Source organism: Suillus paluster (assembly GCF_016628075.1).
Source record: "Suillus paluster strain FC165 chromosome Unknown EDB91scaffold_46, whole genome shotgun sequence".
Taxonomy (NCBI): Eukaryota; Fungi; Basidiomycota; class Agaricomycetes; order Boletales; family Suillaceae; genus Suillus; species Suillus paluster.
Window position 1 is genome coordinate 139,527 of NW_024537606.1, and position 11,660 is coordinate 151,186.

At 46.4% G+C, this 11,660-nt stretch overlaps 5 protein-coding genes across 5 annotated transcripts; 3 read left to right on the plus strand and 2 right to left on the minus strand.

Moving 5' to 3' along the window:
* Positions 1-933: 933 nt before the first annotated feature.
* EDB91DRAFT_1056609 (uncharacterized protein) lies at positions 934-1,511 on the minus strand (the record flags this gene model as incomplete). The annotated part of the gene is made up of 3 exons (XM_041314019.1): positions 934-1,046; positions 1,127-1,336; positions 1,388-1,511. Coding segments are annotated over 3 exons (447 nt in total), but the record flags the coding sequence as incomplete, so codon positions are not given.
* A 1,171-nt stretch (positions 1,512-2,682) lies between these two features.
* EDB91DRAFT_1250723 (uncharacterized protein) lies at positions 2,683-3,849 on the minus strand (the record flags this gene model as incomplete). The annotated part of the gene is made up of 3 exons (XM_041323261.1): positions 2,683-3,306; positions 3,360-3,518; positions 3,580-3,849. The coding sequence occupies 3 exons, from the start codon at positions 3,847-3,849 to the stop codon at positions 2,683-2,685; spliced, it is 1,053 nt and encodes a 350-aa protein (XP_041174944.1).
* A 1,540-nt stretch (positions 3,850-5,389) lies between these two features.
* EDB91DRAFT_1056572 (uncharacterized protein) lies at positions 5,390-5,757 on the plus strand (the record flags this gene model as incomplete). The annotated part of the gene is made up of 2 exons (XM_041314016.1): positions 5,390-5,528; positions 5,591-5,757. The coding sequence occupies 2 exons, from the start codon at positions 5,390-5,392 to the stop codon at positions 5,755-5,757; spliced, it is 306 nt and encodes a 101-aa protein (XP_041174945.1).
* A 2,328-nt stretch (positions 5,758-8,085) lies between these two features.
* On the plus strand, positions 8,086-8,583 carry EDB91DRAFT_1056645 (uncharacterized protein; the record flags this gene model as incomplete). Its single annotated transcript, XM_041314025.1, has 2 exons — positions 8,086-8,340; positions 8,389-8,583. Coding segments are annotated over 2 exons (450 nt in total), but the record flags the coding sequence as incomplete, so codon positions are not given.
* Positions 8,584-9,940: 1,357 nt separating this feature from the next.
* EDB91DRAFT_1145937 (uncharacterized protein) lies at positions 9,941-10,861 on the plus strand. Its single transcript, XM_041319207.1, has 3 exons — positions 9,941-10,202; positions 10,237-10,543; positions 10,595-10,861. The coding sequence occupies exons 1-3, from the start codon at positions 10,056-10,058 to the stop codon at positions 10,615-10,617; spliced, it is 477 nt and encodes a 158-aa protein (XP_041174947.1). The 5' UTR covers positions 9,941-10,055; the 3' UTR covers positions 10,618-10,861.
* Positions 10,862-11,660: the final 799 nt, after the last annotated feature.

Here is an 11,660-nt window from a genome sequence, read left to right on the forward strand (position 1 = left end):
AGACAGCCCTCCAGACCAATGTGCTGAGTGTGTAGACTGATGCGGTGACTGACGCAGTGACAGCACAGGCGCAGTAGGTGCTGCCCTGCCCCGCTGCGACCCACTCCTGGTGCCCATGCCCACATGTCCACTGCGGCGCCTGCTAGAAGTGCGTGTTTTGGATGAAGTAGGTGGTTGCATCTGAGGCCCTGGGACATTCAAGTTGGGCATGTAAGGGATAAATAACAACGGCTCAGAAGTGGATGAAGAAGGTGCAGCCTGCGAAGGGTTTGATGATGGCGGTGGTAATTCCTGATGAGATCCTGAAAGGTATTCAGCCGGATAAACGCTGACAGGTTGGAACTGTCGGATCTTCAATGTCTGCACATTTACCAGCCGATTGATGGAGGCGGAATACCTCTCCCAAGCATCCAAGACCACCTCCTGGCTTGGTGCACCATCAACAGCAGCGGGTATGGTGGCTATCATCTCTCTTATCACAGCAATGAGCCGTGCATGGGTCAACTTTGTGCGCTTCTCCTCCACAGCCTGGCCATCATCGTCCATCAGCCACAGCAGGTTGTACAACTTGATCCATCCATCGCAAAGTGTGCCAACTTTCCAATATGGTTGAAGCGCTCCCATGAAATCCGAGGAATCCAGACATAGTTTGTCCATCTTCACAGTCTCTGTCGTAAGGTCATAGGTACCCACTTTTGCCCATGCTGGGACTTTCCTTTGACGAATCCAAAACTCTTTGTCTTCCTCACGCTTGGGAAGAACGCATGTTGTTCCAATCTGTGTAACACCCGTGGAAGGAGGGAAGCACTTCTCATCGATAGGAGCACAGCCAAATTTCTCGGCAGTGAGCCTGTTTGCCTCTGACATAGACACTGCATTGTTGGGGATGGGTCTTCGCTTCTCGACAGGAGGAGGCCAATGTTGGACGTCATTGTATGGACCCTTGAAGTTCACCCCAATGAGCCATATAAGGTAGATGTAGGCCTCGAGGTCGTGTGTGACGCCAGGAGCCTCATTTTCCGCACTGGTGCCAAAAGGGAATGTTCCTTGAGAAAGTGAGTTTACAAAGAAGAAATAGTGGGGTGAGGACACACAGTGGTAACAACTCCATTGGCAGCACTCTTACTCTCCAACATGTCAAGCACTAAGGCAAAATCACCAGCCACCCCAGGACGCCTAGGAAACCACTCTGGGTCGACCACCGCCATTCTGAAGTGCATTTTGCCATCTTGTTCTTTTATCCACTCAGGAACTGCAAACCACTCATCAATTTGAGGAATCCACATCCAAACATTGCTATCAATGGTGTCTCGGTGTATAATCCCGTGCCTGTAAGCTTCAAGATGACCTGGAAAGATTGATCAGTGAGGCAGGTTCAGTGGCAAACGTATATGCTTGCCTAGCAGTGCTCCTAGTATACAATGAAGAAGTTCCCAGCAACATGAGAACCAAGTGCATTTTATGGTGGGGGTGTGAAAAAAAGTGCAGAGGTGGACCAAGGGGTCAACCATGCCAGCCATTCCCCACAAGATAGATCCCGTGGTGTCTGGGAGCGATTCACCACTCTTGGGGTCGGTGAATATGACAGGATCCAAGGAGAACTGTTTGTCACGTATGGGAAGGTGCGGGGGATACTTGCCATAGATATCAGCATCCCATCCGGGAGATGTGCTCCAGAGTGTATACAATGATTTCGTGAGTGTTAAGGTCGTGCTCAAGGGAGAGGTTGCTCAAAGGGCTTCGGCTTCAGCTCGTGTGCTGCGCCCCTTACCCGAGTACGTGCCCTTTAATTTCCGGGGGACAGAGGGGAAGTCCAATGGAAGTCCGGGGAGTTCCAGAGGACTTAGTGTTGGTGGAGTTCAGCGGAACTCCGGAAGGTTTATGCGGGGACAAAGTAAGGCTACTACAGAAGTCCGGAGTAGAAACTGAACAGAGGTTAGACTACCCTAAGGTAGAGCCGGAGAAGTAGTCCTAAGGTTTAACCCCTGAGACTTGGAGGTGGACAAGAGATGAGACTCAAGTCCGGAGATTGCAGGAATGAGCAGAACTAAGATGATAATCGAACTAAGGAGTTCCGGAGTATTACAGGGGTTTATATACTGTAGGTATCATGTAAGTAAATCAGTCAGCAAAGGTAAGGGCTATGTATGAAGCATGTGGAAAGTCTATTACTAAGTGTAACAGATCAAAGCAGTGAAGTCGGAAATGAAGTAGGAATGGGCGGATCAATAAGCATAGCGGAAAGGACATAACTGGTGACTGGAGCAATAGCTAATCTAAAAGGAGTTAGGGGTCAGTGCGGAGATGAAGGCGGAGCGCCGGGCGGAATAGTAAGATGGAGAACCGGACTTCAATGAAGTAGATCCAGAATTCCGGATCCGGAAGTACGGGATATGACAGTGAGCTGGACTTCATGAGCAGTTTCCTCTATAGTGTCAGGGACGTCTAATGACTCATTGAGATCAATATGTGATTGTAGGTCTATGCTCTGCACTCACCGATCTTCAATTTAGCCTTATCAACACGTTCACTATCCTCCAGCAACTGGTGAATTTTGGCATCTGAGTAAAGGTTTATATTCTGCCACATGTCTTTGCAAATCAGGTGCTCGACTTGGGGAATTGAATGTTGCGAACCAGGGGGCGCAGGGGGGATGTAAGAAATTCCCATGACCCTGGTAGATCATCCAATGCTGGATTGGCTGTTGTAGATGACTGATACAATCATAGCGGCCAGTTCTTCTGCGTCTGACTCGGCTGCCGGCCACCTCATTTCTATGCCACCCCCAGGCTTTTCCAAGATGGACGTATCATAACCCAAAAGTTGCAAATCTACGTACTTGAACCAAGTGATGATTTTCAAGTACTTCTCAATGTCCCGATAGATGTCAATGGGCTCGGTGATGCTTGATCCTCCATGGGTGTGCATGCAGATGGAGAGATTAGAACCCAACAAGTTCAAACCCACGAAGTATCGTCGATTGATTTGGTTGGTCAGAACAAGACGTGCAATTTTGCCCATGTAGCTGATCATATCGCTGTTGAGCTTCAAGTTATCATGGTACTTGATTTCCATCACAGAGATGAAGTTGGCCCACTGAAAGGTGTCCGTGTGAGGTGCCTGCTTCATCAAGACAGCGTCGGGCTTGTGAGACCCAGACCCATGGTGAGATGTGATGTTGGCACCACTCAAGGGGAAGACAAGCATGGTGCTAGTGTCGCGCCACTCCCGTGCATCCTTACTGAGCGTTTCAACCATGTCATAGCCCTGAACCTCAATGATCGTCTTATCCATGGCAACACCAGTCTATGAGACACGCATGAATATCAAGTCAAGCTACAGGATTGGATATTACAAACATTGTTAAAAAATGTGACCACATCTTTCTCCCTAATCTTGTCACCCCCAAGCAAAGAAGGGCAGTATCCGGTTTCCCACCAACTCATCATACCTCCTTGCAGCGACAGCTTATCAAATTCACAACCGTTGTTTCTGGAGTAGAGACGACATTCAACAACCTGTCAAAGTAGTAGTTTGCATCAATGGGTCGCGAACTTATCACCAATGGTAGGTACATACCTCATCATACCACTTTGTTGTCACCACTTGAGTGTCATCTTCGGGGATGTCATGATGCTCAACAAGGTAATTCTCCACAAACTTCTTTCCCTCCTCGATGTTGGCACAAGTTTCCTCACACAGGAATTTGGTGCCCCTGTCATGCATAACATGGGCTATGTCCCTCAGGTCGGTGTCCAATAGCCTGGCCACAGTACTGCTAACAAGTGCCTCCCTGAGCGCGGAAAACGAATCATGATACTGGCGCTCCTTGATGAAGGTGAGCTTCATTTGGTTTATTATATCGTCGTTGAGGAATTTGGGATTGGAAAATGGACCATGCAACAGGAGACATGAATCCAAAGGACATCTGTGAGCCCCATAGCGGCCGAACTGCAATTGCAACTGCAGCATGATGGGGTCAGAGACTCGGGGATATATGAAGTTTGTGGCTCCGTATCCCCAAATGGAGTCATGCTGGTGAGCAGAATGTCAGTTATACTGCTAGAAAGATCATAAGTCTGGGCCCTACATGATGACGAACTTGATTTTGAATCGTCTCTTGGAGGTGGGGTTGGTTGGGCTTGTAAAGAAAAGAAATTTCCCATGTGTGAGTTTCATCACCGCAGTCAAACCGCAGTTGAGCTGTTACTCACCATGTTCTACTTACACGTTGTATGCTGTGAAGTTGCAGTGGATCGTACAAAACTTCACTGATCTGATGGAAGGCTTCAAAGCTTCAAGTGGGAGGACTTAGCCTTGCGCACTCAGCAGACATCATTTCAGCTGGCACTGATCCCATCCATTGCAAAGATAGATTTCAATTATGATCAGCGCAGACCAGGTTAGGAAGACTAGCTGGCAAAGACTCTGACCTATGTTGAACTTGGGAATGCATGGTAAAAGCAATCCATGCTATAAGTGTGGGAATTTTGCGCTGGTTGGGGGTGCAAAGGCACTACAAGGTCTAGAATTACCAAATTTGGGAACCCCCGCTCAACGTCTACAACATCCACCTGAAACCCGCCTTTTTTTGGAACACAATGTCTCCCATGTCATTTCCAATGACCAAAGAGGATGTCAATCTCATTGTGAATGCCCTGCAACTGATATGTAATGATGAGGCCTCCTTGTTGAAGGACCAGCTGTTATCGCATTACTCTTCCTATTTTCCTGCTTGCAGATTTGAAGAAGAAGTTCAAGAAGGGCAATCACCTACAGATCAGGTGAGTTCTTTTTCAACTTGTAATTTGTAAAACCGGCCCTCACCCATTTACAGCTCCACCCTGCAACCAACCGTGCACGTGCATGTGTTCCATATGATCTACACTGCTCAAGGAGGGGTGGCCCATTAGTCACAGGAGCACGGTGGACCATTGGAGAGAACACCGCATGTTCCTCCAACATTTCGGCTGAAGCAATCATCGGTTCTATAGCGTCCTTCAATGCTTCTCATAAAATGGATCTCACCTCATGGATCTCCAGCGTGCTTGGCACCCTCAAAGCCAGGGAGAATGATCCAAAGACTGGAGCTGGACTGCTATGTCTGGTGGAACATTGTCATACATATTCTGGGATGGGAGTGGGATGGAGCTTCATGACTATGGTGAGCCGACTGCAGCTAGCAGTGAATTGTCTGAGGTATGTGTTTGGCATGCTCTTGCATTACTCGTGCTCACGCAATAAATTTAATTCAAAGTACCATACTGATCAGCACCCATCGATTTTTACAATAACAGAATTCTACGACGCTAAGATAATGCCTTTAGAACCCAGGTTGAGACCGGCGCGGAGCAGCTTCTTTTTCTGGATCTCATCCGGGGTCAAGTTCATGCTTTTGGCAGGTGGCGGTTCCATTTACACATTAATTCTGATCGCAATCAAAGACATGCGCTGGAGCATCACCACTGCCCCTGCAGAAGTATCTTGGGAAGTTGGGAAGATGCTGCGTCATCCAGATAAATGTGCTGGTATGTCATACATGTTGTGTTTTGCATTAAACCTGGAATCTCACTAGTAACACAAGCTCCAGAGATGCAGTGTCTTATTCAAGGGAAGATCATACCTATTATCGCTGCATTGAGGAAGCACTTTCCCTTGAGCATGCCCAATGTGATCAATGGGTCTGTCTCTCTCCAGCTGGACTGTACATGCATCAGAGATGTTGACCACTTCATCGATTCTGTACCAATCAAGTGAGTATCATTGCCAGGAACGTTTCAGTGTTAGACTCATGTGATAACTTTCTAAAGTAACTATACACTTCCAAAGTGGTCAAGAAAGTAATGGAACACCTGCTACATACCATGTTGGGAGGATACAATCAGCCTGGAGAATGGTATAAGTGGGACTTGCATCACGCAGCAGCCTGAGGCCCCACTCTTCACATCTTTTGCAGCATCACCACCAGCACCCGTCATCCCTTGTACAGGGTCTACGTCCTCCTCCGCCGTTTGCGTTTCAACCACATTCGATCGTAATCACCCTAGCAACCTTCACTTCCCAGGAAGCCGCGACAGGGTGAAGAACTTATTATGGATGATAGAGCAGCACAGGATAGTGGAGGATGGGGGCATGGTGATGAGGGACATAGATGAGCTGAAGGAGAAGGTGAGTTCACTTGTTCTATTGGCGTAGATATGCTCATGTAGATTGAGACAGCTGTCTACTTTCTATCCTGGAGGCGTCAAAATGGTGGATACTTTTCTAGTGGTTCTGATGTTGATCATTCCAGGGGCCTTGGATATTCGCAACTCAGATGGCAGCCTGATGGTCCTTATCTGCACCAGTATACCTTCTAGCATGTGATTGTCCTTATTTTCTATGCTCAAGTCGGCCTTTGATGGCCTGGACATTTTCAAGGATTGGACTGTTACATCCATTTCCGAAGAAAGTCAAGATCCGGAGATCATTTTGCAAGCAGAGGCGAATGAGCCTTTTAGATGCACACACTTCAGTCACTGGAATTGCTATGGACTGATGGTAAGTTGAAACAGTATACTTGAAGTCCTAGATGCTGATGCTTCTTGTAGGGTCATACTGCGCTGCAGGGTGTCCATCCTCATGACCTAGAGGCTGCTGGAGGGAGAAGAACTAACCTTAGACAGACTTTACCTTACACGTCCAAAGAGACATTTACTCAACAGCAGCTGTACCTGAACATCCAGACTAATTTGGGCAAAGTATTTGAATGGATCGAGGAAGAGGTGAGTCGGAATTTGACTCCAACAATTATTTATTGATGGTCAATCAGATCTCGCATCTCCTTCCTGATGAGTACAAGGTTCTGGTCAAGCTGGTAGACATTCTGCCTAATGCTGAGGGATCTCCAGTCAGACCTTTCCTCTCATTGGTGGTGAATATTAATGTGTGCACGGTGGCACATAGGGATGCCAAGGACTTTGAACTATGCCTAGTGCTGGCAGTAGGGGAGTTCACTGGTGGTGGACTAGTGATGAGAGAGCAGGGGCTGGTTGCAGAACTCAGGAATGGGGACTTTGCTATATTTAGGTCAGGAGAAACTACTCATTTCAATTTGGATTATTTGGGTAGGAGGGCGTCTCTGGTGATGCATACTGATGGTGGGTTTAAAACATGGGAGAAAGATTGCAATGGTTGGAAAGATCACTCCCACTTCACATATTTATGACCTACCCCTGCCATTATTTGATACTTTACATAGATGCATGGGCAAAGAATGATTGCTAGTATGTCTGCTGTGGCTGCTCAGCAATTTTATATTTAATAAGTTCATTTTGCTTGTTCAGCTGTCCATTCCAACCTCATCCACCCATGGCACCCAAGAAGATGACTTCAGCTGGTCCTCGTCCAGCTACTCGTGCCAGCACTGGCAGTTCAGGAACAAGAGTCAAGCCTACACCTCAGGGTGCCTCCAAAGCAAAAGCTACTCCTGCATCCACTGGGAAAGTGAAAGGTAAAAATTCAGTCAAAGGCCCAGGATTGACTGCAGGAGAAGAGAAGCTTCTCAAGGATTTGGCTCAGAAGAAGAAGAAGGTAGCTGAGGACGAAGCTGAGGCTAAGAAAAAAGGTAAGTATCCTAGATTTGAAAGACTATCGCTAACATAAAGTCTCAGCCTCCAGAAAGCGAGCTGCTGATTGTCTCTTGGATGAGGCAGGAGAAGACAAGGAGAGGTCTGACAATGACTCACTATATGACAGTCCTCCAACCAGCCGTCATTGTCGTCTACATTCCCCTGTGGAGCCTGAAAGGAATGATAAAGGTAGTAATATGGTAAGTATGATTCTAGATGGTGGCTTGAGTAGCGAGATAGAGGATGATAGCATTGATGACCAGGTTGGAGGGGGCGGGGATGAGGGCCACCAAGATCAGCAAGGGGAGTAGGTGGATGAGGTGGATGAGGGCATTCAAAATCAGGAGGAGAAAGAGTTTGCTGGAGAGGAGGTAAGTGTACCAGCATACTGGAAAGGATTAGACTGACTTTTTGAGGATCGCACCAGACAGTTGTAGGCCTGAAGGAAGAAGACCAAGAATCCGACAAGCACTTCAGCATCACTAGTGTTCCAAGGAGCAAGGTGAAACTCAGCAACCTGAACAGCCCATGTACCAAGCATATAGCTATCTCTGCTCACAAGGCAATGCACCTCCATGTAGCCACAGTTAACAGCTTTCCTTCAGCTTTTGACAGGGAGGAGCTCTGCTGGGACCTACTGGTGTCTAGCACTAGGGACAACGAGGTGTTGTGGGAGAAGATGGTGCTCATTCAAAGCGATGATGACTTGAAAGCTTACTTGATAGACTATGTGAGTATTTTTCTTTGATGCACCTCAGTTGCTCATTCTATACTATAGAATTGGAAGGCTGCCGGCCAACTCAGAGGGGAGTTTGCCTCCAAAGCCCGCATCAGTGTCCCCAGTACCTATGGAATAGGAGAGCTAAAGCATGAGGAGTTGGAGGATGTTCTTAAGTGGTTGTTGGAGGAGGCGAGATTCATACATGCCAGAATTAATGTCAAGGTAAGTGTCCTGTCTATTGAAAGGCTTTAGACGTATTGAAGCTTAAAATTTCTGTACAGAATCTCATCTATGATGAAGCTTTCTCCCCTTCAGAACACCATCTTCAGGCTGCTACTATCCGCCCAATGGTGGGGTCCCAAGGGAGAAGGAAGAAAGTGGGGGCAGAAGAAAAATCCATTTTTCAACAATATACCCATCCTCACATTGATATCAAGTGCAGTGAGTCCTACATCTACCTTATATCCCTCCCACTCATCGCTGATGAAACTTGAATCCACAGGTTGAATGTGTTTTATTAGGTATCATGAGAGGACATCCCATGGACTTTTCTGAAGTGCACTTCAAACCTAGGTTTGATTTTTTTTTTTACTTGCAATGACAGTCAGCAGCTCATTTTACCATTGGTTTTTTGTTAGATGGGATCACTACATGAGCCTCCTGGAGAACCTTGAAAAGGAATGTCCTAGCTACCTAGAGATGATTTGGGATGAATTGAAGGAAGGGGTTTGGTGTGCAATATTGTTTTTCCACCTTGATTTGACTGACGGTTTGAAATAGGAATGGTAACATTCCTGGTGTGGCTGAAGATGCTCCTACCACCACTTTCAATTTCTCTGCTCTGGAGACTGCTGGACGTGCAGCAAAGGCTAGGAAATCTGGCACTGAGTAGGAATAGTTTTTTTAGTTGTATTTGATCTCTCAATATCATTGGCTTTTGTTGGGTTTTTTTTGGTTTTTTTTTTGGTTTTTTTTTCATCTAAACCTGATTTCTAAGTGAAAAATAATACATTAAAAGACAACTATGAATGGTTCAGAGACTGCTCTGATTATTTTGGAGCACATCGCTCTAAGAGCACTAATTTCAAATAGTGTGAGCTCTCTGCACTAATTGCATTAATAGTCAGGTTTCTTGATTTTTGAGGGCATCTCTCTAAGAGCAAGAATTGCAATTAGTGTGGAGGCTCACAATAATTGCATTAATTGACTCTATATGTCATTTAGAGAAGGGGACTTGTCTTTTTTTGCCCTGAGGGATATAGATGCTATATTTGCATAAATAGTGCTCTATTTGCAATTAATGCAAATACCACTTTTCCTGATGCAGCAGCTGGTGAGGTGTATCATTCCCAGGGCATCGAACTAATGCTGACATGTTCGTGTAGTCATCCATTGTCTGCAAATTGTCACTTAACAATGTCCTGTCACAGTGGTCAATGAGGTCCTAAGTTGATTGTTGTCATTCGCTTCAACAACTTACTTAAGACGCCACCACAGTTCTGACCACCACACAATTAATCCACAGGCCCTCACAAGTGGTGATTAATACTACCCGTAGCATTGTTCACCGACGCCGTGATGACACTGTGGATGTTTGCAAAATGGTACGTCCACAGCTCTAAACTACTTAAAAGGACGCAGCTCTACAAGTTAGCCATTAAGTTTGTTCAAGAGTGAACAGAAACAAAACCTTACTCCCCTTTATCATCAGACTTATATTCAGGATGATGTTGCCTGACAGTCGCCTTCGTCTCAGCCACAATGTCACACTCAGGCTTCTTACTGCATCCTCTCCGAGACCATCAGACAGTTCGCATACCTGCAAAGTTACCCAGGAACCATGTTGCCAAGATACGACCCAGCTCATGAATGTCATTCCCCAAAAACAGGCGACGGCTTGATGAGTGCCAGCAGCCCTCCATCCAAAATCTCCCCCGAGTAGACACCCCTGGCATCGCCCCTCTGCTCATGAGAATCCCTGCAAAGAAGCCACAGGCCTCCTCTGTGGAGAGCAGTGATGATTCCGAGGAGAGTGACTCTGATGATAGTGATGAGTCGGAGGATGCCAAGTCAGACACCATGGTTATAGAACCTACAGAAGTCCAAGAGCAGTCTGACTGGGACATGTCTCCAGCCAACTCTCCTTGCACGACCACTCCCGTGCATGTCTTGACGTCAAGGGCATCCACCCCACCTGTATGTCTAGATGACGGTTAGTATTTTATGCATTTTTCAACGGTTGGGAGCTGACTCGACATCATAGAAATGCTTGCTGTGTCTATGTAGAAGGTTCAGAAAGGGCAGTCTCAAAGACAATTGTAATGAAGACTCTGGGTCTTGGGAGGAGCTGACTGTGTAGCTACTAATAGGATGTGTCGAGTCATTGAATTGGATATATCGTTTCGAACAAATCTGCATGGTCACATCTGTTTGAAAGGCGATGTATGTGCATATCTTGCAGCTGCCTGAACTCTGTTCTTCCCTGTCTAAGACTTAATTACAAATGGTTGCTTGATCTTGATCCATCCTTAGCTCCAAATGGGCCCTTCCCTAGAGGAATGCAACGAGAATTCTATGGACCCCATTTTAATCATGAAACAACTCGTTTATCTTCTGAGGTTGCATTAAATGATGTCAGAGGGATATCCATGAAAAAACGTGCAGCGGGTGTGACAAAAATCAACTAAGGAAAGCAAGCCTTGACAGTTGTCACTTGATCTGCAGGGTTTTTGTCTAGATCCAATGCTCTTCCATTGCAGCGAGTCATGCACAACTTGAGGCTGTTACGAACTCAGTTGGTTCCGCGCTGGATACCCACAAGGAGTGTCGATCTAGTGCGATTGTTGTCGTTCAGTTGTATGACTACCTAGACAAAGAGTCTAAGGTAGAAGAAGATAGAGATTGATAGAAGCAATGAGCTTGCTATCTAGCTGTCTTGCTGTCCCTCTGTCCTGAGGCATTGGGATGATACTGAGTAGATTCAAGTTAAGGACTACTACAGCGTATGGAGTCTTTTATATACGAAAAGTCGAAGTACCGGTTGAACGGTAAGGGTCAAGGGGGTAGTACCAACAATGTGGTAAGGGCATAGGGTGTGAGTCAAAGATAACGGGTAAACCATATAAGTGGCACAAGAACGATAAGCCAGTACAGATAAGCCAACAGAACGGCTAGATGGAGGTTGCAGTTGGTGATGGATAGTGTTGATAACAGATAGGTAAAAGAGAATAAGCTGGTCCGGGAAGCTTACGTAAAGTCCCTGTAACATCACCTCCCGTTCTAAGTGTGAAGTCACCTGGCTTCATGCGTCAAGGCGGTGTCATCAAGGA